The sequence below is a fragment of the Marmota marmota genome, unplaced genomic scaffold (assembly GCF_001458135.2).
Source record: "Marmota marmota marmota unplaced genomic scaffold, marMar, whole genome shotgun sequence".
In the NCBI taxonomy this organism is placed as follows: domain Eukaryota; kingdom Metazoa; phylum Chordata; class Mammalia; order Rodentia; family Sciuridae; genus Marmota; species Marmota marmota.
In genome coordinates this window covers 8167928-8195822 of record NW_026000223.1, presented here as the reverse complement: position 1 = coordinate 8195822, position 27895 = coordinate 8167928, and the positions used below count along the sequence as shown (strand labels likewise).

The 27895-nt window shown below is 40.9% G+C and overlaps 1 protein-coding gene across 7 annotated transcripts in view; it reads right to left on the bottom strand.

Annotated features, from left to right (window-relative positions):
* Positions 1–27895, bottom strand: part of Tacc1 (transforming acidic coiled-coil containing protein 1) — a 108290-nt gene that overhangs the window by 53099 nt on the left and 27296 nt on the right. For 2 of the 7 annotated variants that reach the window (XM_048792735.1, XM_048792733.1), the window contains exon 1: positions 27753–27889. The exons of 3 other annotated variants lie outside the window; for them this stretch is intronic. In XM_048792735.1, the coding sequence (XP_048648692.1) occupies positions 27753–27829 (77 nt within the window). In that variant the 5' untranslated portion in view covers positions 27830–27889. Of the gene's footprint in view, positions 1–4285; positions 4369–27752; positions 27890–27895 lie in introns of those variants that run through there. 2 more of the 7 variants (XM_048792732.1, XM_048792738.1) reach the window with 1 other exon arrangement.

Sequence of the window (27895 nt, the reverse complement as noted above, 5' to 3'; positions counted from 1 at the left end):
GCACCGGATTCCCCCGCCAGGGCGCCACGCTGGTTGCGCCTGGACTTCGGTCAGGGGGCTTCCCGGCCACGCCTCAGGCCAAGCGGCTAGCACCCCGGCAGCCCGGGCGACTAGTCTGCGTCAGGAGCACAGAAGATCCGTTTTCTGAGTTCGTGTACGCTGCACTTTTCCTCCTTCCCTTATGTTTTCATTTTGCTTCTGGAACTTCATGGCGTGAATGACATTGGACCGCACAGAAGTTAAGCCCCATATTTAAAAAAAAAAAAAAAAAACACACTTCGAGACGGCTGTAGACTGGTGTTTTTCCCTCCCTGATACTGACAGCGTGGAAGATTTCAACCTGATCATCTTCATCCCAGTCACTTCCAAGATTTGGAAATCCCTCAGCAACGACACAACACTGGGCAAGGACAAGAATTTAAGATGCCTACCCCTCCTCAAACCGCACAAGTGAACGCTCTGGAGTGGCCAGGTCTTGGCTAAAGGATGCAAAATTACCCTGTGACGTTACAGCCCCATGGCTTTCCCATTCTCCTTTTTGAGGCTCGCTTTTCATAACTTTCAAATTTTTGATTTCTGACATCGTTTGTCAGTAGTTAAGCCAACAGGCATGGTGACAGCAGCCTTCGAAATAGAACATCTTTATGTTTGAAGGCAAAGGGAAATAGCAGATTTTCTTCACTTTCCATGGAGGGATTTCATTTCGGGATTGCTCTTCAAAATCATCAATGCACACACTTCCAAATGAATCAGCTGCTTCAAATGATGTCCTTGCCTGGATAAGGTTGTTTCTTATACTAGTGTCATTTCCCAGAATTGCAGTGAATCTGTGAAGTGCCTACAGTTTCCCACAGAGAAAGCAGCTCCAAAATTTGGGGACAAGGTCACAATGAAACTTGCAAAAAGACTGGCCATCTCCCCTGAAAGGGTTTGGCACATATACTGCTGACGAATCATGACTGTCACACATTCAGTAACAAAACAAGCAAAACTACAAGATAAGTCTTGGCAGGTAGTCCTAACAGTGGAAGTGTGGGGGCGGGGAAGGGAGTATCTTGAAAAAAGGTGGGCTGAGGAATCCGGATGCTTTAGCGTTCATTACAGTGTCTTTTCTTCAGAGATAAACACAACTACCATGAATGTTCTAGGGACTACAAAGAAGTACATTTTTTTAAGTCCACATGAAATATATCCAACTGCTTGTATCTCTGGTTTTATGCTCAAAAAGTAAACCTTCAGATTATATGTCGCTTAGGTTTCTGGGTTTGTTTATTGCCTGAAAATATTAACCTATGTAAATCAGTATGTGGCAAACTTTAGGTTTATGTTCATTCTTCTTCCTGAGTAGTTCTAGAATCTGTTCCCCTCTGTGCCCTGTTGTGATTTACACAGTTCTTGCCTCCCATTTTTCATAGATTGCCTGTTTCCAATGGCTTCTTCCCTGTGAAGGCTTTTCTCACTGCTCAGCCCTGGTCTGGCTGATCTGTGATCCTCCTCTAATCCTGCTGTTCCTGTTCCCCCAGTTCCTGTCCATTTTCCTAGCCACAGTCAGCAGACCACTGGTTCTGAACCTTCAACATGTCCAAGAATCACCTGGGAGAGCTTCTTAAAAAACACAAATCTGAGTTGCCAGCAGGATCTGGAGAACAGTTTACTAAATGTCCTTGAGGGATTGTTGTTACAGGGTCAATTTTGGAAACAATTCCTATCTTGAACTAATTGCCACTTCCGGAACAATTTCCCCCTGCCTCGGAGATTTGCACATTTCTAGGCTGCACCTCTTCTCCTGAAAAACCAGCCTCTACCTCAGAGCAAAGCCTGTCCAAGGAAGAGAATTGACCTTTGTCCTTGGAAAGACCCACAGAGCACTCCTAGGCACATTCCCACCCTGTAAATTGTTTATCTACAAATAACAGGAGAGATCTGCTGCGCCAGGTGTCCCTGATTCAGTCAGGCTAGGTGGGGATCCATAGCAACCCCCTAGCAGCCACCAATCAGCATGAGACAGGGAAATACCTGGGATGCCAGATGACCCTCCCAGTAGTTTATGGTGGTTGATAACGTGTTGGGAAACCATGTAGTTCAGCATGAACACCCCTCTTGGCTTAAATCAATCAGTTCAAATGAATACCCCTTTTGTACTGACCAATCACCCTTACCCAACTTGTTCCCGCCAGTGAATGTGCTAATCATGTTTTAGAGTTGTTATTTGATTTTCCTGCGGTGTGTGATGATTTGCTAAGAGATGCTATGATGTATGTGGGGGTCCCTGCCTTCTCCAAAGAATGTATAAAACTGCTGCAAACCCTGGGCTCGGGGCCTCTCAGCGTCACCAGTTGGTGTGTGTGCGCGGAGGGCCGCACTAGCTCGCAATAAACACCTCTTTGCTGTTTACATCGATCTTGGTCCCTGGTGGTCTTTTGGGGGTCCCGAATTCGAGCAAAACACTCCCATCCCCACCCCCAAGCTCCCAGGCCTTGGCTGTTCAAATTTCTTTCATTACCTAGCTCAAGGGTATACTCTAAGAAAGCAGGCTGGTTTCTTCCTGCCTTCTATCCTCTGAACATTCATATAAACCATTACTGTGGCCCTTACCCACAGAAACTTGTTTTTGTTTTGTAGAACTGGGGGTTGAACCTCATGCATGCTAGTCAAGTGCTCTACCATTGGAACTACATCTCCTCAGCCATTATTTTGAGACAGGATTTCCCTAAATTGCCTAATCTGGCCTTGAATTTGGATCTTCCTGCCTCAGTCTCCTGAGTAGCTGGGATTACTGCAATGCACCACCACACCCAGCTTTTAGATAGCTTTGAAAGTGAAAGGGAGCCTTCTTAATTAGTGATGCCAAAACTCCAGGCATAATCCATGACTGCCTCAGACTGTAAGGTCATGCTACATTTAGCACGATACATGCAACATTCTTATTTACATGTCTATTCCACTTCTGGACAAGATTCTAAAGATCATGGACATATTTATGATGCATTTTTTGTTTCTCAGAGATTAAGCCAAGGCTATTCACTCAATAGGTGTTCAATAAATTAATATTCTAGTTGACAATTTGTCCTTATGTATTCAGCTAAGATGACATCACTTCTTAAAACCTGGCTCCTCCTAGGGAAATTAAATTTTGCCCAATGAAGAACAGAACCCAGGTCCAATGATAGCCCCAGTAAGATAAAACCCAACCTATGCAGCAACTTTTGAAACTACAAAATCAAATGCCCAGGTTTCTGAAAAATCAGCCCTCTGCAAGTTCTTGGACTTAGTGTGAACATCAAGAAAGTAACTTACTCCATAGTTACTGAATGGATTTTATTTTCCAGAAGTATGATAATGAGGCTGATGTATCAGTTTTCCTGTAATTCTGGAAAAGAATGGGCAATGTTTGACAACAGCTATCCTAACCAAGATAAATCTAATTTTACTGATGCAACTCAGCTTTGCTTAGCAGGATGTCAGCAGATACATAAGCAAGTAACCAAATGAACCGGATTTGTTTTGGAAATGACCTTAAGCACAGAAAAGGCCCCATCTCTCCTCCTCTTCTCTTCTCACCCTTCCCAGAAGCTCTTGATGAATACACCATGAAAATCTAATCTAATCAATTCCAAGTACCAAAAATAAATAAACAAAAGAATAAAATGTAATTTACTTGAAAATTTTACAAATGGTGGGCAGGCCAGGTACACACCTTGTAGCTAATCAGTGCTCCAGAGGGTTTGCAAAATTGGTCTTTTGGGTAGAAATTAAATAAACCCTATGAGTAAGCAAACCCAAACTGCTGACAAGGACTCTCCTTGACCTAACTCTATCGAGACTCCACTAAACACTCCATGCCTTAACTTTGAGCTTCAGTTTTTGTCTGTGTAGGGTCTAGTTTTGTCAAGAATCCTGCTGGGTCACTTTCATGAGAATCCCCACCCTCATTCTCTTACCCTGGCCTGCCTTCAGCAAGAATCCTGTCAGGTTGGTTTAGCCAGAATCCTCCTTTACTCATGAAGCTTCCTCTTAGTAGGAAGTAGTTTTCCTTCTTCCTCACCCACAGATCCCTAGACATAAACCCTCACTTGTCTTTATATTTGGGGTTAAGCCCCATCTCTCTCTTTCTCTGCTACTGAAAAATGCTGAGGCAGTAGTCCTTTTTCAAATGAAGTCTTCCCTATTGAACAAGTGCCATGACAAAATTGTCTTTGACAAGGCAAGCCATTATTTAGCTACTGGAAGAATGCCTGTGGGGAAAGGGCAGGAAAGCAAGGGGCAAAGGCAGGGCAGGGCTTACCTCTGAATGATCCCTTAGACCTGTTAAGGAGTTAGAACTTGCTTCTGGAGTAGGGGGAGCAAACACCAGTGCCTACTTAGCTTCTGGAAGAGAATGAAAAGGCCCAGGTGTTAGTGGTAGCTCAAGAATAGCTCTACCTCGCTGGGCCTGTAATCCCAGCAACTGGGGAGGCTGAGGCAGGAGGATACCAAGTTTAAGACCAGCATCAGCAAGTTAACAAGACCCTATCTCAAAAAGGAGTAAGGATGTAGCTCAGTGTCCCTGTGTTCAATCCCCAGTACCAACAATCAATCAAAATAGGAACAATCCTACCCAGTCCTTGTAACCCGGTACCACCATCTAACAATCTTCCATGCAAAACTGAAATACTGCATTTTATAAGAAATCTTCCAATATTATAAATGCTCTTTCCTAATTTAAAATGTTTTAAACTTTGTGGAGCTGCAGGGCAAGCCAAATCTATGTGTGTACCTCCTCGGCCCATGGAGCCTAGACAAGCAAAGGAGAGTCCTTTGAGACAATAAAGTAACATTTCTGCTTAGATCACAGATAATTCTGGCAACAACTTGGGGGCTGGGATCAAAGGAGTCAAGACTAGGAGACCTGTGGCCTAGTATTTTCTCTGCTCCAAACTGCCTAGCTAAGAGAGACAGCTTCTTTCACAATGAGAAGCAGAATTAGAACTAGTGTTCTCTTTCACTCCACTTGTTCAATAATAGCAGAGCTGTGAGCAATCCAAGCGTAAGATGAACACTATTAATAGAAGGAACAAAACCATCTCTATTTTTTTTTTAATTTTTTATTGTTGGTTGTTCAAAACATTACAAATTTCTTGACATATCATATTCCACACTTTGATTCAAGTGGGTTATGAACTCCCACCTTCCCCCCATACACAGATTGCAGAATCACATCAGTTACACATCCATTGATTTACATATTGCCATACTAGTGTCTGTTGTGCTCCACTGCCTTTCCCATCCTCCACCCTCCCCCCTCCCCACCTCTCCCCTCCTCTCCCCTCCTCTCTCTCTACCCCCTCCACTGTATAACCCTGAGGGTCTCCTTCCATTACCATGCAATTTCCCTTCTCTCTCCCTTTCCCTCCCACCTCTCATCCCTGTTTAATGTTAATCTTCTTCTCATGCTCTTCGTCCCTACTCTGTTCTTAGTTACTCTCCTTATATCAAAGAAGACATTTGGCATTTGTTTTTTAGGGATTGGCTAGCTTCACTTAGCACTATTTTTAAAAAAATGTTTCTGACCTCCAGTGAAAAGAGAAGACATTTGTGTATGAGTGCTGTTGAGGGCGTAGAGGAGACAAGTAAAGAGGAAAGCATCAAGATGGCAGCAGAGAATCACAGAGATAAAGCAGCCATTAAAAAAACAGAAAGGTCAGGAGCGTAGAAAAACCCATGCAACTATCTGAATTATCTAACTACTTAAGAATTCGATGAGCAAAATAAACAACTAATTCAACCAAGATTAAATGCCAGATTGATGATGTAAAGCACAATTGCTGGGATGCTCTGAAGCACTTAGGAAAAGTACATACGAAATTGAAATAGCATCTAACAAAAATGTTTAGGGGCTTCAATGCAACCTCAATGCAACAGAGCATCTTCCACTCTCTGCTGGGTGAGTTTTCTAAGACACAGTGGAGAATTATTTCCTCAATGGGTATTCCAACAACCTGACCACTGAGCATTCTCTCCTCACTCAACAAGCTTAACACCCTCAACCTTTAGCACTTTTTCCCCTTGAATACTTCAAATATAGAAGGTCTCAAAGATGTAAGAAATAGTACCTTTTAACAGTTTCATCTGATTCTTTTAATCATTCTCTCAGGTATACAGGGCAGATTTTATCATTCTCCTTTGGTGATAAGGGAAGGGAAGCAGAAAAGGCAAGTTAACCTGCCTGAAGTCACACAGTAGATCAGTGCCAGAATGGAATCTACAACCCTAGTCTCTCTCTCTCTCTCTCTCTCTCTCTCTCTCTCTCTCTCTCTCTCTCTCCTTTTTTAGTGCATTATCCCTATATATAATAGCAGAGTTAATTCTGACATAACCCTAGTATCTTAGCTTTCATATTCTTTGCCCAGTAAATCAAAAGAAAGCAGAGGCCCTCTCAGCCACTCTGTAGCTTAAGATTCCATCAGCTGTTCTTAGTTTTCTTTTCCCTGGTGTGGGCTGCCACGTCACAACTAGCAATATCTTGCTCTGTTGTGAAGAATTGCTATTGTTGACAGGAGGCCTGAGGCCACTCTACCTGCTTTTCTGCCCTACCACAGTCTGACTAGACAAGAGCATGCTGATGTCTGTACAGACAGCATCGCCAACAACATCTCCCAAAATTCAGATATGTTATGGTTACAGTCTTAACCTTGCAAGGTCAGATGTTCTAGTTATCCTCTACTCATAGGCTATAATTACCTATGGAATTATAATCTACCCTGTACTACCCAAACACCGAAATTGGGGAGTTGTACTATGTATTTATACTTAAGATTATATAAGTAAGAGGGCTGGGGGTATAGCTCAGTGGTAGATTACTTCCTAACATGAGGAAGACCCTATGTTTGGTCCCCAGCATTGCAAAATATTTGTGTGTATACATACATATATGTATGTATGTATGTATATATATATGTGTGTGTGTGTGTGTGTGTGTGTACATCAATCATAAAGAGAAGCTCCTTTCTAATTTTTCAAAAGAAAAAAAAATCACACTTGTGTCCACAGTTCATACTCTTTCAGAGCTCTAGAAAGATCAACAAGAATGCAGATTGCATTCAGTAAAGTCTGGGCTGATCTTACCACCTGGCGCCTGCTTGAAGACCCTTGTTCGGGCTTTGCATTGGTGAACTCCAATCATATCCACCCCCTGATCAGTTTTATCCTGTATTCCAAAAGTAAAGTTTGAATTCCCCTTAAATCAATCATGGCCACATAGTAGAGATACCGTATTAGCTTTCAGAAAAACTGGGGAACAGGGGCAGTTCATATATTTTATGATGTAAACACTAAACTATTATTGTTGAAGAGCCAGATCTATGAGGTTCTTTCTCATCTCCATCACATACCTTGAGATATGTTTAGTGACTTCTTTAAAAAGTTCACTTTAGTTCTCTGGGATGGAAGGGTATGAAAGAAGCAGTAATTGAATGCAAAAGACATAAACAGAGTTAGGTCAGTCGGTTTATTCCAAGTGAGGAAAATAAGCCCAACATTATCCCTAATTCTTCCCACCAACCACCACCAATCCAAAATTGAAAACAAGCAAACCCAAAACAAAGATCTACTTAAAGCAATAAACTTAAATTTAGAAATATCTTCTATTCCAGTAGTATTTGGCCTTTCCTGCAAAACACCACCATTTTATTTACAGAGCCTGTTAAACAGGAATATCTGAAGATTATTCTTACTGATTCAGTACCTTTTGTTTCCTTCTGTTGAACTTATATTCCTCTCGAACACATTAGGTATTAAGAATGTGGGCCCGCTAAATCCCAGGGCTTTATACCTAGATCTCAGACAAGAAAACCATGTGAAACCTTTAAGTTATTATGAATTTAATAAGGTACATGTCTAATAAGGAACATTACTCCAAATGTGAAATGTCTGCTTTACTTCACTGACCTGCTTGGGAGTACAGAGTGGAATATAAGGCTTGAGTTTAAAAGGCTAAAGTAACTTGGGAAATTGTAATAGAAAAATATTTCTCTATGGGTGGGGGGGTCAGTTCCTGAGGACTAAAGCCAGGGGCACTCTACCACTGAGCCATATCCCCAGCCCTTTTTATTTTGAGACTGGTTCTTGCTAAATTGCTAAGGCTGGCTCAAACTTGCAATCTTCCAGCCTCAGCCTCCTAAATCACTGGGATTATAGGCATGTGCCACCATACCCAGCTTAATATTCTTTTATTATTATTATTTAAAGAGAGAGAGAGAATTTTAATATTTATTTTTTCTTAGTTTTCGGCAGACAACATCTTTGTTTGTATGTGGTGCTGAGGATTGAACCTGGGCCGCACGCATGCCAGGCGAGAGCGCTACCGCTTGAGCCACATCCCCAGCCCCTTAATATTCTTTTTTTAAAAAATATTTTTTAGTTGTTGATAGACCTTTATTTTTATTTATTTGTTTGTTTATTTATATGTGGTGCTGAGGAACCCAGTGCCTCACACATGGTAGGCAAGCACTGTACCACTGAGCTACAAACCCAGTCCTAATATCCTTTTTTTCTGAGCCATTTTATTACTTCTCCTCCGTCCCATCCCCAAAATTAAATGAATCCCCCAAACAATGAATCCTTAAAAATTAGGAGAACATTGGTTACATGCTTCAAATTTTCTGAGCTCATCCTGATATCAAATATTCTATTCAAATTGGGTACGCTGGCCAGTAATCGCAGCAGCTCAGGAGGCTGAGGCAGGAGGATTGCAAATTCAAGGCCAGCCTGAGCAATTTATCAAGGCTCTATGCAGCTCAGTGAGACTGTCTCAAGATTTAAAAACAAAAACTACTCACTGTCCTTGTAAATGCATTTGTGTGCCTTCAGGAGACCAAATGTCCCCATTTTTTGGAGTTTTGAGACATCACTAAGAAGTTAAAAGGCAGCAGATTAGGAGGGTGGATGAAAAGGGCAGCAGAGATAGACCCTCTTGGGTGTGGGAAGAAGGGTTCACCCAGAAGAAATAATAAAACCACGAAAAGCTTTTGAAAATAATTCTAACAGCTGTGCCACTTTAGTCCTTACTCTGGGGATCTGGAGGGATTTGATTACAGTAATTCATGTGTTTGTGAACAATAATCTTCCTGCATTTCTAAGAGATTTTTAAAAATGAGAAAGTAAGAAGTAAATTCTACAATGATATGCAGCCTCCTGTAAAGTTCAGATTTTATCTCTTTAGAGTAAATGTTCAAGTACCATATTTCAATTCTGAAAAAAAAATCAAGTCAAAATATTAATGTGTCACTGATTTTCCTCACTAATAAATATAAACTAAAAGTCTAGCAGAATTAACAGAAAGACATAATAATGTTCCAAGTTGACAGAAAAAAATATTGTAAATATGGCAATATTACCCTATTAACTTGTAGGGTTAATTTGATTTCAGTCAAAAGTCCCAGGAGGTTTTTCTCAGAAATTGTCAATATTTTTCAAAAGTTTATCTGGAAAAAATAAAATGGCAAACATAATTTAAACTCTTTAAAACACACACAACTGCTGGGCACAGTGGTGCATGCTTGTAATCCCAGCAGCTCAGGAGGCTGAGACAGGAGGATTGTGAGTTCAAAGCCAGCCTCAGCAAGAGTGAGGCACTAAGCAACTCGGTGAGACCCTATCTATAAATAAAATACAAAATAGGGCTGGGGATGTGGCTCAGTGGTCAAGTGCCACTGAGTTCAATCCCTGGTACAAAAAAAAAAAAAAATCAAACCCACACATGCAACCACTAAGAATTAAGAAAGGAATAGAAAAATAGGTAGATCCTTGTTCAGTAAAAACAGAATGGGGGGTCTGGGGGTGGCTCAGTGGTAGAGCGCTTGTCTCACATGTGTGAAGCATTGGGTTCAATCCTCAGCACCACATAAAAATAAATAAATTAATTAAAAGTATTGTGTCCTTTACTACTAAAAATATATTTTTAAAAAAACAGAATGGGAATCTCAAAAAAGGACCCTTCAAGATATAAGCATTTAATGTACAATCGACAGGAAAGTAATATTATTTTGAAAGTAGTTGGAGAATAACTGGTTGGCAATGGGAAACAAGATCAATTTGAACCCTTACCTCAGAACATACACCATGATAAATCCCAGATGGATTAGATGGCTAAATAATACAAATCAAACCATGGGAAGAAAACAATCTAGAAGCAACAGAATCTGTCAAAGCTCTGTAGGAAGGATGACGGTCCAACTCAGAAGTAATTAATAAAACCACACACAAAACCAAGATTGCAGACTTGGCTAAATAAAAAAAGTAAAGCTTTTAAGCATGTGTCTTGAATTAAAAGGCAAACAACAGGCGGAAGAAAAACAAAGGTTAGTATTGTTATTACCTCAGGGATTTGTGAAAACCAGTAAGATCATTCAAACATTCAAATCCCAAAAGAGAAGTGAACAATCACAACTGCTTACTGTGTATCAGACACTATACTCTAGCCCGTACCCCACAATCTCATGAGGAAAAGCTTTATTACAGCTTTGTGTGTGTGTGTGTGTGTGTGTGTGTGTGTGTGAGAGAGAGAGAGAGAGAGAGAGAGAGAGAGAGAGAGAGAGAGATTAAACCCAGGGCCTTGCATACTATAAGGCCAAAAAATAAAACAACAACTCCAGCTGCAAAATCAGGTTAAGTTGTATTGGCTACATTTTGAACTTCCAGAGCAGGGACTATTGATCTGGAATAATGAAGGGTTTCAGAAGATCCTGAGCTCTGAAATTAAATACAAAAGTATGTCTTTGCACATATTTGCATCAATCTCTCCTCCTCTTCCCCATATGCAGTCCAATTCCATTCCAGGAACAATGTTTTAGGCTGATTGGAGATTAATTTTCAAATTTGAAAGTGATACTAACTGAAAAACCTTCAGTTACAGAGAAGTTATAGCCAAAGGGGGCCTCATACAGCGAACTCAGACCTGCTAGAAGTTAATATTGGAGGAAGCTTTGAGGACTGGGGATGTATGTAGCGCAGTGGTAGAGGGCTTGCCTAGCACGCACAAGGCCCTGGCTCAATCCCCTGCATTGCAAAAAAGAAGCAAACCATGATGACTTGCAGAGGATGGAAAAGGGAGAGGAGTGGACAGCAATGACCCTCACCACCCCAGGGTGTGGTGTGCTCTTCCTCAGGTGCCCTGTGGGAGCCAGTGGCAGGAGGCTACGGTGGGTATCATCTAAGTGACTGTCTGGTAACCAAGGTGGGAATGAAACCCTTGTTCCAAGGAGGCATTCACCCATCACATCAAAGTGCCATAGAAAAAGAGGTTTTCCAGGGATAACTCAGAGTACAAACAAGAATCCTCAAAGACACAAAATTGGGCTAGAACATAAAAGTTGGGAGTGCTTGGGAGGAATGGAGGAATTTTAGATAGGGCAAAGGGAGGGAGGAAAAGGGACAGGGGATGGGGGTAGGAAAGACCGTGGAATGAGATGGACATCGTTACCCTAAGTACATGTATGAAGACACGACAAGGATGGTGTGACTCTTCTCTGTGTACAACCAGAGACATGAAAAATTGTGCTCTATATATGTACTATGAAGTGAAATGCATTCTGCTGTCATATATAACAAATTAGAATAAATAAATAAATGTTAGAAAAAGAAAAGAAAAGAAATGCACATTCTTGTGCCCACTGCTGTGAAATGGGAGGCTTGGGAGTTCAGGCCATGGTGTTGCAATGAGTCCTCCTCCAGCCATGCACATTTCAAAGCCTCCTATCAGCCTTCTTTAGCCACACTGTAGATACTTAGTCTCTATACAGGAAATGGATTTCCAACATCTAACCGGAGACAAAAAGCTTTTTTTTTTTTTTAATTTTTTTTTAGTTGTAGATGGATACAATATTGTTATTTTATTTATTAATTTTTATGTGTTGCTGAGGTTTGAACCCAGTGCCTCCAAAGTGCCAGGCAAGCATTCTACCGCTGAGCTACAGCCTCAGCCCTACAAAAAGCTTTTTGATCAACAGCAATTTCAATACTTCCTCCTTAGTGTGGTATGTATGGCCTGAATAGCATTTACTACTTTCATCCACAACATTCTGAATTGCCTCATTAAAACTCATAAGTCCACAGCATCACCAGCTCTAAAACCTTAACAGCCAAATTATGGCTATAAGAGGTATTTCTGATTCTCATCTCCCCAATCCTTTCCTCCATTTGCCATCCACAATCCATGTTTTCCTTGGAACTCCAACGGCATGCGGTTTGGCCATCCTGGCTCCTGCTTCTGATGCCGGGGTGGGAAAGTGACTCAGGTTTGACTAAACAGCATCTTCCACCACCAGTCCTCCTGCACCCCTCCCAAGCTACAATGCTTGACCCAGCAAAGGACACAAAACCTAAGTCCATCCAATTTATGTCTCCTGACAACCTTTTAAAATTTTTTCACCACTACCCTTCTGTTTCCTTGATCAAATCTGAGGCCCTCTGGCAAGATTCCAAAGAAAAGTCAGTATCCACAGTGGGGGGACAGGCCAAAAACTGCCTTGAGAGAAGTGGCCTGTACTGAGACAACGGCAGCACACCCAGCACCACACCCAGGGGTGGGGCTGAGTCCATGTTGGCTGTATCAGTGGATGAAATGTGACTCTGCTGGATTAACCAACAAGATGGGCACTTTCACTGGTCACTGGCCACTTGGCTCCATAATCGCTTTATTTAAGATGCTGTGTTAAACCTCAAGTATTGACCTCAGGTAGAGACACTTTCCAGGTTGACAGGTGCCAGGAAGGAGATACACAGAGGTGGTGAGGCAACATTCCTCAGCCACATTCCTCAGCCTCATTCCACAGCTCCTGCTGCAGCTGTTTGGTCAAAAGCTGCCTCAGAGGTTCCCAGAATTCACCCTTCCCTGCCAATTACATCAAAGACCAGATTTAAAGAATTTCTCAGCCAGGGGAGTGGGGTGAGGCATAGCTCTGTGATACAGCACTTGCCTGGCACATTGGGTTTGATTCCTGCCAATACAAAAAAAGAGAGAGAGAGAGAGAGAGAGAGAGAGAGAGAGAAGAAGAAGAAGAAGAAGAAGAAGAAGAAGAAGAAGAAGAAGAAGAAGAAGAAGAAGAAGAAGAAGAAGAAGAAGAAGAAGAAGAAGAAGAAGAAGAAGAAGAAGAAGAAGAAGAAGAAGAAGAAGAAGAAGAAGGAGGAAGAAGAAGAAGAAGAAGAAGAAGAAGAAGAAGAAGAAGAAGAAGAAGAAGAAGAAGAAGAAAGAAGAAAGAAAGAACAGAAAAATAATAAGAATTTCCCTGATTCTCAGAAATATTCGAGTGACTCCTTGTGCTGGAGTCTTTCTTTGTTCCCTTGAAGACGCTAATTTTTTCCCCCAAATAAGGTATTCAGAATTATTCTATCTTCAGCATCCACACTTTAAAGTCAATCAGTTGAAAACATTATCACGTGGAGCTCAGGATGCACAGGGCACTCGGAGGGAACTGCTTTTCCTCTCTGAAGCTGACATTCAGAACAGGCACATCACAGACAGTGCAAGGCAAGGAACTGATTGGTTTCACATATCTCCAGGCTCCCAGTGATGAAAGAAGAAGGAGGCTCAACTATGACCAAAAAAGGAAGCAGCATGATTCAGCTTCCATAGAGGGTTGCAAATGTGTGAGGGGGGGGAAAGAATGGGGGAGAAGGAGAGGGGAGGAGGGGAATCCAGCAGTGGGTTGCAACTGCACACGAGAAACATGAATCAGAATTCTGGCTCCCTCAAGATCCTTCACAAGGCAGGAAAGCTATTGCTCCTGGGGAGATATTGTCACGTTGATGAACAATATAGCCTTAAAAAACCCTTGATGATTGGTAAAGAAACCTCAGACTTGACACTGTCGGCTAGGGTATGCAATCCAGCAACAAGGCATCCCCAAGAGAGCTCTAGCTCAGCAGGGGAAAAAGCCACAGTCCTCTGACATCCCTGTTGTGATGCAGTCACTGCTTTGTGAGGAAGGATTTGTGGGAAGGTCAGGGCTGGCAGCACAGGACACAGGCACAGTTACACACATACATCACACACACAAACAACCCCACACAGTCTAAGGTGTGAATACACACACCACCCAGTTATATGTATACACACACACACACACACACACACACAGTCACACATACCACATTCCCTCCCAGTCTCAATCACACATACACACTTCTCCCAACCGTCACACATGCAGTCATACATACACAGTGTACACACACCACACACACATATTATACACACACTCACCTCCTCCGTCTCTCCTTCTCACTAATACATACAAATAGCCCCCACAAAATCACACACATGTACATCAACCCCTTCACACACTAAGAATTACACACACACACACACACATTCCTCAAGCCCTTCTATCCCAGCACAAGTCTTCTTCCCCAGCCCCCCGACCATTCACACAAAGGCATGGAATCTGATGGACAGGCAGTTATCAAGGGTATAAAAACAAATGTTACTTCAAAGAAAAAGACCCCAAACTGGCAAAATGAAAGACACAAGGAGACATTAAAAAGTCTAACAGATGAGGGAAGAATCAGTCAAGTAAATATTCCTGTCCAAACCCAGGAATTGTTTGTTTGGTCTCTGAACAATATTCCTTAGAAACTGTAACAATTCATTCTTTTGTCATCTGTTGGTTTTGTTTTTGTTGCCCAGGCTAGCCTTGGACTCCTGGGCTCAGGTGATCCTCCTGTCTCAGCCTCCCAAATAACTGGGGGAGCGGGGGAGGGGGGTCTGGGGTTGTGGCTCAGTGGTAAAGAGTGCCCCTAGCGCGTATGTATGAGGCCCTGGGTTCCATCCACATAAAAATACATAAAATAAAAGTATTATGTCCAACTACAACTAAAAAATAAATATTTTTTTAAAAAAGTGGCAGCCCACACTGAAATGTAAAGTTCATTCTTCCAGGTGAAGAACAGACATCCTGCTGGGCTGGGGAAGCAGCAATCTTTGGGAATAAAAACTTCATGTTGTACAGATTTGCTGGGCAGGAGTTAGAGCAGTCACCAGAGAGAATCAGGAAGTTCAGTCTCACAATCAACAAAAAAAATTTAAGAGAATTTTAAAATTTGTATTTCTATAAGTACAAAGTCACAATGGCTCTGCCTCCAACCCAAGGTGTTTATACTGCAATCCAATCGCCACATTCCAATGAACAAGCATTGAACAATGCAAAGGAGGAGGAGGATTTCCAGCTTCTCAGGAGCCACAGAAAATATTCTCTGAACCATGAGATTTGGAGGAGTAAGGAGAAACCTCGCATCCCTGAGACACAGGATCCTAGCCAGTAGAAGGAAACGGAAGTATTAAAAGTTCCAACTTCACCCTCCAGTGTTCCTTCTCCCCCGCCCTGCCCCGCCCCCCAAATGTACTGTAAGTTAGTATCCAAATGGTTTTTTCACCTTATCCCAGCCTGCAAGGGAGCTGGCTGGAAAGTGTTGTCACCCAAGGCCGACCTATGCCCAGGATTGGGGGGATGGTGCCCCCTGGTGGTAGGACTGGAGAACAGAGGCTTCTACCCAGCAAGCCACAGCAGGAAAGAGCAAAGAAGCCCACCCACCTCTACACGGTCAGTCTCCCTTCTTTCATTACCAGATATTCCCAAATTTGAAGCCTATTTCTTAGCTATATCTTGTCCTCAAGGTAATCTGCCAATCACCACTCTGGGTAGCCACTGTAAAGGTGGCTATTTAGGATTTGACTTGTGTTCCCACTTGTCATCATTATGGGACACTGGTTATGATGCTAAGTTTGGACCTTGAATGTCACTCAAAGGCCCATGTGCTAAAGACTTGGTCCACAAGGTTGCGCTATCAGATGGTGACAGAAACTTTATATGGTGGGGTGTAGTAGGAGGTCCTCAGGTGATAGGGGTGTGCCCTTGAAGGAAAGTGTGGAACCCTGACCTCTTCCTCTCTCTTTGCTTCCTGGTGGATGAGGTGAATGGTTTTGCTTCTCCACACTCTCCCACCGCAATGTGCTGCCTCAATGTGCTACACAGGCCCAAAGCAGCAGGCCAACTGATCATGGACTAGAACCTCCAAAACTGAGCCAAAATAAACATTTTTCCCTTTGTAACTTGATTATCTCAAGTATTTTGTTACAGTGACAGCTAACACACATGGCTTCATACACATCAGAAGTACCACAGACTGAATATAATTTATTTTCAGTGCTGAGGATTGAACCCAGGGCCTCAGGCATACAAGGCAAGCACTCTTACACGTAACTTGATTAATGAAGGACTCCAGGGTCTTCTGAGGCCAGTGGACACACAGGCTTGAAAAGGCAAAGGAAATGCCAATCATCTTCCCACTTTCATATCTTGCACCAAGCCTCCTGAGTTTTGTGTTCTCAAACCCCTCTTTAAGAACAATTTTGATGTAGCCATAGAAACATAACATTTTTCAGTTGTTAGGAAAGCAAGACCCACAGACAAAAATAATCCAGCAAAAAAAAAAAAAAAAACACGAGAAGCATCCTGTCTGCTCTGTGTAAATGCAGCACAATATACGGTATTTATCTATAAAATGGGTTGGACAACATTTCCTCAAACATTTACTTTCCTGAAACTATGTTATCAGTAGGGAAAGTGCCATAAAAATTCATTTTCTAGTAGATAAACAGAAGTCTCTGCTGGTTAATGAGTTGCCTGGGTGGCAGACCCACTCTGGAAATACCTAGTCATTTTGTCTCCTCTTGCTTCAGCTAAGTTCTTCAAACCTCAATACTAGCTCCCCCACTTAGTAAGTCTGTGACCTTCATTTGTCAACCTTTCCAGGCCTCAGTTTATTCATCTGTAAAATGGAAAGAATAACATCAACTTCATGGGGCCCCAGAAAATATTACACGAGATGATGGATAAACGTAGGGTCTCTGACCCTCCTAACTTTTATGTGTGTGTATATGTGTCTTTTCACATGCAATTTCATCCTGCTATCAAGGGATCTGTAGTCCATCCATTGAAGTTTTCAGAGCTATTCTCAAGCAAAGCATCTTTGCAAGGTTTCTGGGAGTGCTTATCCTGACGTAGCATGTAGTTAAGATTCTACAAGGCCGGGCATCATGACACAGATATATGTGTCTTCTCAGACACAGAACTATCCATCTTTCAGAAAACACACGCAACTCCGAAGTGTCTATGTAACATTCCTGCTACGGATTGTACGTCTCCACTGAAAATCATGTGAAAACTTAACTTCTGCTGTGAAGTATTACGAGGCAGGACCCTCGAGAGGTGATCAGGTCATGAAGGCAGAGCCACTTGTGGGTTTGTGGGGAACAGGTTAATGAGTTATCTCCACCGTGGGCCTGTTATCAAAGACAGTTTGGCTTTGTCTCTTGTGTGTGCCCCTCTCGCCATGTGATATCCAGCTGACCTGTAACCCCTCAGTCTCTGCAGAGAATCCCCACCAAAACAGATCACTGGATGCAGCTGCCTGATCTTGAACTTCCCATTCTTGACAACAATGAGCTGAAAATACCCTTTTCCTTAATAAATTACCTAGCCTCCAGTATTCTATTACAGCAACAGAAAATGGAAACAACTCACAAGTTTAAGCAAGCAAAATATAACTTCTTTGGTCTGGAATTGTTACTAATAACATTTGTTGTACATATACCCTAAGACTGATGGGGGAGAAATGTACTACCTACAAGAAAAAACAAAAATTATTTGTTAAGTCCAACTATTGTTAAGACTTCTGAGAATGAAGAAATGTCAAAGTGAAGAATTCTTGTATTAATAACTGTCCACAATTACCACGTTTCCACTGGTAAAAGAGTTGAAAGATAAAGGAAGAGTAGAGTATGGTGGTTGGCCATTTGGCACTCACTCTGTTAATCTGCTAGTACTTTGTCTCATACTACAAGAAATAGAGTCTAGACTGTGAAAAACCTTAGCCTGACAAAACATGCAGATGACCAGAGGGCATTTGAAGGAGCCACTGTTTCAGAAGAGGGAACTAAATTGCTTAAAATGCAAACTTCAGGTGGACTGAAAATTGATTAGGCTAGTATAAATGCTCTGAGAAGCTCGATTATGAATGTCCCTTTTCCCCAAGCACCACATCCCCTTCCATTCTCAGGGTCACCTCCTCCTGTCTGATTCTGGAATGTGTCCTGTCTCCAATATCATAAACAATTATTAAGATTTTATATATTTAGAAAAGCTTTCCTCTCTTCAGATACATTCCCACATAATAACAAAGAGCTTTCATAATGGCTTCTCAGGCAGCCAGTTAATATTTATGGAATTCATGAGAATGAAAAGAAAAAAAAATTAACATTTGCTCAATGAATAGGAAGGAGAAAAACCATCTAGAGTTAAACAGAAGAAAAGAGATTACAATACTGAATTTTTTTTCAAAAAAAATATAGTTGTAGATGGACAACATATCTTTCTTTCTGTGGTGCTGGGGATTGAATTCAGAGCCTTGTGCATGACAGGCAGCACTCTACCAACTGAGCTATAACCCCAGCCCACAATACTGAATTTTTATTTTTTTATTTTTATTTTTTTTCTGAATTTTTAAAACAGTAGTAAAAAGCTGTGGAAAGAGAATAGATTACTTAATACTAGTAGCTAGTATTAACTAACTAGTTAGCTAATTTTTTTTTAAAGTGTCAGAGCCTTATTTTATACTAGTGAATCTAGAAATTTCAGATAGAATAAATGGTTTATTATAAAGAAAAGGTGGTTATAAAACATCTAGAAGAAAAAAAGGAACCTCAATTCTGGGATAGGGAAGAGCAGAAAGGCTAAGGAAGCAACCTCAAAGGAAAACGTGATAGGTTTATATATGTTAGAAATAAACATGACTCCTCAATTTGTCATGTATTCTGGATGTGCATCCTGGAACAGAAAAGGGATATCAAGTGAAGACTAAGGAAATCTGAATAAAATATGAAATTTAATTAATAATAATGTACCAATATTGATCTATTATTTGTAACAAATGTACTACACTAATATAAGATGTCGATAACAGGAGAAACCGTGTCATACAGATGATATATCAATATATGTTTAATTTTTTTATAAGGCAAGAAAAAATTTAGTTTAAAAATTACTTTCCCTTTAAAATATAAAGACATGAGAATAAACAAATGTCAAAGTGTTTAAGAAAAAAGAAGGAGGAGGAGGAGGAGAGAATTGTATAAAAATTGTATAACAAAAGCCTATTAAGTGAACATATAGGTTTTAGGATTCAATATTATATCCCTACTTGTAATCCCAGCAGCTTGGGAAGCTCAGGCAGGAGGATTGCAAGTTCAAAGCCAGCCTCATCAACTGAGTGAAGCACTTTAGCAACTCAGTGAGACCCTGTCTCTATCCTGGCACCAAAAAAAAAGAATCTAAATTTAATATTATATCCCAGTTTTGTCACTTATTTACTATGAGACCTTGGGCAAGTTATTTAGTCTCTCTGTACCTATTTCCTCATACATAAAATTTAAAACTATGCCTACTTTTTAATAGAGTTATTTGGAGAATCATATGACTTGATGCATGTAAGATACTGAGAATTTTCCTAGAATATAATAGGTGCTCAATAAATGTTAGCTGGCTTCATCATACAAAGAACTCTCAAGAATATTGAAAAATTAATCTTAGTACAAAAATTGACAAAGAAACAAGAATTAAGGAATTAAAAATGGCTAATAAATTCACTCTCACTAATCAATAAAAATGCTAAAACAAGATTGTACGTTTTTTTTCTTATCAAATTGATTTTTTAAAATTTTTTGATACCAGGGATTGAACCCAGGGGTTCTTAACCATTGAGTCATATCCCCAGCCCTTTTTAAAATTTCATTTTGAGACAGGGTCTCGCTAAATTTCTTATGCCTTGCTAAAATGCTGAGGCTGGGACTGGGGTTGTGGCTCAGCAGCAGAGGGCTTGCCTAGCATGTGCAAGGCCCTGGGTTTGATCCTCAGCACCACATAATAATAAATAAATTGAAAAAAGGTATTGCGTCCAACTACGACTAAAAAGTATTTTTTTTAATAAATAAAAAAATAAATTGCTGAGGCTGCCTTTGAACTTGGGATCCTCCTGCTTCAGCCTCTTGAGCTGCTGGGATTATAGGTATGTACCACCTTCCCCCCTACCAAACTGATTTAAGATGATAGGGCCCAGGCCAGTAGAAAGGATCTATGAGAATGTCACTGTTATATACTGCTCAGGGGAATATAATTTGTTACTACTTTTGGAGAGAAAATTTGACAATATGTGGTAATCTATAGCAACCTTTGAAACGTTCATATTCTTTTACCTTATAAATGAACTTTTAGGGGCTGGATTGTGGCTCAGTGGTAGAGCGCTCGCCTAAAGCGGGAGAGACCCGGGTTCAATTCTCAGCACCACATAAAAATAAAGGCATTGTGTTGTGTCCATCTACACTTAAAAAATAAATTTTTTAAAAAATGAACTTTTAGGAACATATCCTAAGTTATTAGTCTGTGATACACAAAGAATTATAAGGCTATCAATTAACTACTATGTTATTTATGAGCAAAAATTGTAACCTACCTATCTGTGAACCATTTAGGGAAAAAAATAAATTATGGCACATGTCAATAATGAACCATTAAGTAAACATTAAATGCTATTTCTGAATTCAGTAAAAGTATATGGAAAAATGTTTATAAACCTGAATGAAAAATCAGAATGCAAAACACATTACATAGGCCTATTTCTGAAAAAAAAAAAAAAAAACTGTTCAAAAACACACCAATGTGCTAACCATCTCTGAGTGGTGAGATTATTTGACTTATTTTCTTACCAGTATTATCAGTTTTCTAAATTTTCAGATATTCTTTCTAAAAATGTACTTTCAGATGATAAAAATATATATGCCATAGAAAAATTGGAAATTCAGAAGAATAAAAAGAAAATATTTATAATGCTATTCAATTACTAATTAACAAAAATTCAGACACAGTAAGGTGTGGACAAAGGAAAATCTATCCCCTGATGGTGGGCAGTAAGATGCTGGTGAAGATCACAGGAAGCTGTGGTTTCAGGTACTCCTACATTGAGTTGAGTCCCTCTGTGAGAATACTTCTCCCCAGTATAGACTAGGGCTACAACGGTGATTTGGCCAACTCCTCAGCTGAAGACCTGCATCTATGGCTCCTGAAATTGAGTTGAAATTCCAACCTGGTGTCACCCAGCCCCTATCTGCCTCTGCAGACTTACTGCTTTCCATTCCCTTCAGTCCCGTCCACCTCCACCCTACCCACCAAACCCACACCATTCCCCATGCATGACACCACTAGACACCACTAGACCTTTGCACATGCTTCCCTTCCACTCGACTGCCTTTCCCTCACCTGGTGGCTCACTTGTCCTTCAACACTCCTTCCAGGGTCAGTTTCTTCCTGGAAATTGGTGGGCACCCTGCTACCTGCTCATCTCATCTCTTCAAGTCTCTGGCCCTCACCATGATTCTCAATCTCCTACCTGTCTCACAGGAGCTCCTGCCCATACATCACAAATCACTAGGGAAATGAAAACCTAAACTATACGAGATACCACTTCACATCCATTAAAAAGCAGAGGAAAATTGCAAAGGCGGGGAGACTTGGAATGCAAGATGGTGCAGCCACAATGGGAAACAGTTTGGTTTCTTCAAAAAGTTAAATATGGAGTTACCATGAGACTCAGCAATTTAACTCCTATGAATATATCCAAAATATATCCAAATTAAAAACAGAGTCTCACATACACTTGTACACTAATGCTCAGAGCAGAATTATTCACAATAGCCAAAAGGTGGAGGCAGCTCACATGCCCATCTACCAATGAAGGGATAAACAGAATGTGACACATGTGCACACCGACATACACAATGGAATAGTATTAAGCTGTAAAAAGGAATGGACTTCTAATGCATGCTACAACATCCATGAACCTTGAAAATATTACACTAAGTAAGCCTAACACAAAAGAATAAATACTGTAGGGTTCTAGGATTTTCTGTGAGGGACCTTGAATAAGAAACAGAGACAGAAAGAAGGCAAAAGCTTCCCAGTAGCCAGGGAAGAGAAAATGAAGAGTTGTTGTTTAATGGGTACAGAATTTCTAGCTGGGGTGATGAAAAAGTTCTGAAAATGAACAGTGGTGAGAGTTGTCCAATGTTCTTCATGTTACTGTACCGTATGCTTAAAAATGGTTAAAATGGTGAAATGTTCTTCTATGCATTCTTTACCAAACTTGTGGAGGGAAAGCTCCCCCAAAAGCCAGAGTGAGCTTCCTTGGAAGGTGGACTTCCATGTTCATGGCCCTGTGGGATGGCACCGGTTCACATCCTGACCTTGGGTTAACAATTCATCCACTCTATAGTTCACTCTGGCAACTGACCAACTCAGACCTCAGATAATCCACTTCCTGAACACAGAATCCAGCAGCTGTGCCTATTTATTTATCTATTATTTTGCTTCTTGGTTTTTGATCCTGAAACATACACCAGCTAGGAGAGCCTGTAGAGTGAGGCAGGCATGGGGCACTACAAAAGGGAAGAACTTATGGAACTAAACCTCCATCTGAGTACTAACCCTTGGACTAACTTTGAATGATTTGCTGAGGGATTCTTCTCACCTTATTACCTTTTTTTTTTTTTTTTTTTTTTTTTACTATTTCCTATGCAGTCTAAAGTTGTGTTATCTAAACTCAGCATATACATACAAATAATTTCCTTGTCATGCAATTCCAGCCATTTCCTTTTGGGCTGGCTTTACCAGAGATGGAGGCAGACAACATCCCCTCAAAATTATATATTTCTACGTCTCTTTGGCCACTTCTCCGAGTTAAATACTATAATTTTTAAAAACTTTTCTTCATGCAGCTGGTTTTTCTAGGTCTTTCTCACTAACATTCTCTAAATTACTCTCTTTAATTGTACACTAAAACTTTGTACATGGACATTTTAAAACTTCTCTAGTAAATGGGAACTGACTTTTTATTTATTTATTTTTGGGGGACTGAAGATTGAACCCAGGGCCTTGCACATGCTAGGCAAGTGCTGCACCACTGAGGTACACTCCAGTCCTTTTTTTTTTTTTGAGACAGATCTCACTAAGTTGCTGAATCTCACTAGGTTGCCCAGGCCAGTCTCGAACTTGCAATCCTCTTGCCTCAGCCTCCAGAGTTGCTGGGATTACAGGCATGAGCCACTGTGCACACTCTAAGGAGTTTTTTAATGCTAATAAAAATTGTGTAGCGAGAGATGGTTGACAGCATTATGAGTTTGAAAGCAATGGGTTTCAGAAATATTGCCTCCTGAGTTTACATATTTTGAGCCATGTTTTCTTGCATCTAAAACTTCAAAGCCAGCATCTCTCTCTCTATGTCAGGGACATATCCATCCCACACTGACCTGCCCATGAAGAGGTACTTTGACTTAGCTGCTGGGGACTTTGCAGTTCACTAAAACATCATAATATCTGCAACTCATTCACATAATCAGAAGGACACATGGCAAAATCACTCAAGGCTTTAGGATCTTCCATCTTTGCTACTGACCTATTCCATTATCTGTTAAATGCCAAATGCAAACAAAAATTGGCCTAGAAATGTACCTATTAAGAATTGACAACAGGTACATATCTTGCATTCCAGGCAGACAAGCTAAATAAGAACTAGATGAAATAGTTATATATTATATTCCCTCTTGAACTACCTGAGCCATTTTACTGAAAGGTCATTTACAGTGCACCAAACTACCATATCCCCAAACACATTTTTCTACCCTCTTGACAGTACAACTTTCTGGGAGAAAAAATAAAAATTAATGAAGAAAAATTAACTCAAAAAAGCTACTGGCTTGTGTTTCTAAGAGGCCTTGTTGAATTAGCACACAAATCAACCTTTCCTTGAGAAGAAACTTCACCTTACTCTTGGATCTTCCTCCCAAAGAGCCCAGTATCTGGTTCTTAGGTACACAGACATGTAAATGTAAAACTAATTAAACAAGGCCTCATTAAATGTCAGGCCCTGTGCTAATATACACCAATTGCAAAAATAGATTACTATTTGCCATTTTAAAGATGCAGAAATTTATCCAACTGAAGAGTTTAACTGCATTTCCAGTGTGTAAGTCATCTAGCAGGAATTGCAACCTAGGTATTCCTAACTCCATAGCTCCTTATGACCTTACTGTGCCCTCCCTAAATAAGTGAGGTGAGATCCCCCTCTAGCTTTTACCAAAGTCAGTCTGTTTGTGTCCTTAGGTTTGGAGAAAATTGGCTACACTTTTCAATGATAATGAATTTTTTTTTATTTTTTTTTTTACTATCATCATCATTTTTTTTATTGGTTGTTCAAAACATTACAAAGCTCTTGACATATCATATTTCATACATTAGATTCAAGCGGGTTATGAACTCCCATTTTTACCCCAAATACAGATTGCAGAATCACATCGGTTACACATCCACATTTTTACATAATGCCATATTAGTAACTGTTGTATTCTGCTACCTTTCCTATCCCCTACTATCCCCCTCTCCCCTCCCCTCCCATCTTCTCTCTCTACCCCATCTACTGTAATTCATTTCTCTCCTTGTTTTTTTTCCCATTCCCCTCATAACCTCTTATATGTAATTTTGTATAACAATGAGGGTCTCCTTCCATTTCCATGCAATTTCCCTTTTCTCTACCTTAATGATAATGAATTTTATCTTAAAAATCAGACATTACTTTTCATGTACATCTATGTTTGCTTATATTTCACAACAAAGATCTTAGAAGAGATTTTTCTGGTTCCATTAGGTACCTGATTAAATTATTCTGAAATACAAACTGTGCACATTCTGAAACATAATTTCTCCCTCAGAAAGACAAATGCCTTCATTAATGCATTTTTATGTATTTATTTATTTATTAAAGGAACAATGGATTTAGAAAACACCACAGTCAGAGTAGGGGAACTTCCTTGAGGTCAGCCTTATCCATGACAGCCACATGTTGGCAGGAAATCTGCAGCGGGTGAGGTCAACAATGAATCCCCTACTTTCTTGAACCCTGGAGAGACTTGTAGTTTATGCATATGAACAAAGCAGAACTTAGATAAAGTGCATACATTTTGCTTTTACAGGTGTGGAACTTCATCTTTCTAAAGGGTTTCTCATCTGGGAATGCCAAGTGCTTTGTAAGACTAAGTCATTGAGCAGAGCCTGACACTGATGAGACTGATAATCCCAACACACTGACCACACGTGCTTATGTATCTCCTTTCCTTCTTTCCTTTTCTTTTTTCTTTCTTTCTTTTTTTTTTTTTGTGTGTGTGTGTGTGTATGTGTGTGTGTGTCCCAATGCTGGGGATGGAACCCAGGGGCTTGAGCATGCTAGGCAATTGCTCTATCACCAAGCTATACCCCCATCCTATGAACTTCTTTTTGTTCTTGTAATTTTTTTTAATTGCAGATGGACACAGTACCTCTGTTTTATTTATTTATTTTTATGTGGTGCTGAGGATTGAACTCAGTGCCTCATATATGCTGGGCAAGCAAGCGCTCTACCACTGAGCCACAACCCAGCCCCTCTGTGCTTCTTAATGCAATCACTCAAGTGGGCAAGAGCTGTATTCCTAACCAGAGATCAAAGATGGGCATTTATGTTTAAATTTAGGGAAGCTTTGCAAAATATCTCTCTCTCATGAAAGAGAGAGGTCCTCTATTGCCAAGCCACTGAATAATTTAACAACTGATAACTTAACAACCCTACACTGAACCCCACACTGCATGCTGACTTCAACATGCTGTCAGTGAATGGTCCCACTATTTGCTTTCAAGTTACACAGTAAACCTGGCCACATATTCACAAAAGGTAAACAGTCAACTTTCATCCTTGCCTAAAGCAATATACTTTATTGCTCAAACATAAAACTATAATGCATGATTCATATATATTCATATACATATATATATAATCTTATGTCAAGCTCAGAATAGTCTATGAAGTAGGTATTATCATTGTGCCTGTTTTACAAATGGAGAAAGTGAGACAGGGAGAAATTAGAAATGGATAAAAACCAGGCACAGTGGCCCACTGTAATCACAGTGGCCCACTGTAATCCCAGTGGCTCGGGAGGCTGAGACAGGAGGATTGTGAGTTCAAAGCCAGCCTCAGCATTGGCAAGGTACTAGACAACTCAGTGAGACTCTATCTCTAAATAAAATAGGGCTGGGGATGTGGCTCAGTGGTCTAGTGCTCCTGAGTTCAATACTCAGTACCACCTCCCCCACCTCCCAAAAAAGAAATGGATAAAAGACTTCCACTGTTAAGAAACAGAGCCTGGAATTGAAGCCACAGCTATCTGCTTCCAGACTTTTAACTTCACCTTTTATGTTTGTTAAACCAACATTGGCAATTTCATCTTTTAAGTATTAAGCATCACTTATTCAGATATTTCCCTTATTCAGGAAAACTAAAGAAAAAAGGGGGTGTGCTCTGCCAGCTGTGAAAAAATTGATCAGTCACAACTCTGGGGTGGGAGGCAGCTGCAGCATGAGCTCTGGTGTCAACCAGGGGTTCACTACTTTCTAGCTTTGTGACCTTGGACAAGTTACTTGATCTCTCTATGCTTGTTCACTCACCAGTAAAATGATAACAATAACAGAAATTAAGGCACTATTCTTAGGGATGAAGTATCAGAGGATTTAGAAGCATTCTTTTTTTTTTTTTTTTGCACTTCTAAAATGCTCAATAAATCTCAGCTACCCTTATCATTAATAAGCTGCCTAAACGAAGTTTAGATTTAAGATCATATGCAAATATCAGGAGGCATAAACAACACATCTAATATTTGGATACCAGGGAAGTTATTTTGCATTGAAAGGTTGATCAAAAAGTCCTCCCAGGGCCCAGTCTGCCTACATGATAGGTGAGCGTATCTTTCTCAAACTAAATAGATTTGACACTTGCTGAATTAAGAAGTGTAAATTTCTTGGCATTACCTCACCTCCAATACAGACACGCGTTCTAAAAAATAATTAAATAATTAATTAAACATTTAAAGACTGAATTCTCAAAAGGTTACCTACTCATCTTCTTTGTGCGGAGATGTATGGCCGTCTTTCAAACCATGGGACTTGCTCTAAATCAACTTCTCTAAAAATTTCCCTTCATGGCTTGCATTACAGTACTTGGTGTCCCCAATTGTTGCCGTCCCAGAACAAAAGCCTAATTGCTGCTGCTACAATGCAGCCCTTTTTCTGAGATCATCATGAAGCTCTCGGAGCAAACAAGAGAGGGAGTTCTTGGAAGCAGCGAGCACTGTATCAAAATTCCAGGACCCCACAGGCCAATATGAACCGAGTTTTATCTCTGAGACTCCAATCCCTCTGTAGTATCTCACCTCGCTGCAATCAGCTCTGTCTTGCGAAAGTTTCCAGAGCCCTTCAGGGCACGTGTCTTTTCCTGCCTGCAAGAGTTAGAAAAACGCGGGGTCCCCTTTTTCGTCTGCACAGCGTGTATGGGAGCAGCACAGCTGTTTGGCCTGGGCATGATTTTGCCGCAGTGGGTCCTTGGGGGCGTCCCCGGTCGGACGCCACCAAGGTCCCTCCGGGTAAGGCTTGGACGAGATGTCCCAGCAAGCCAAACCCTAAGCGCTCGCGTCCCCTCTGCGGCGAGCGAGAACCCCACCTTCTCAGCCCTTCGGGGGACAAGCCCCGTGCGCTTCAATCCCGGGCTGGCATGCAAACCCCCAAAGGGTGGCCCTAGGAAAGGGCTCTGGGACTCACGCGGTCTCTCTGGGTCTCGGGAGCCTCTCCCCGGTGGGTTCCTGGCCCCGCGGGCTCTGAGAGTGGGAGCCTCCCATCGCGCGGAACTTGGCTCCCCAGCTGAGCCCTCGGTGCTGCGCGGCGCTCGGGCTGTGCGCGGACCT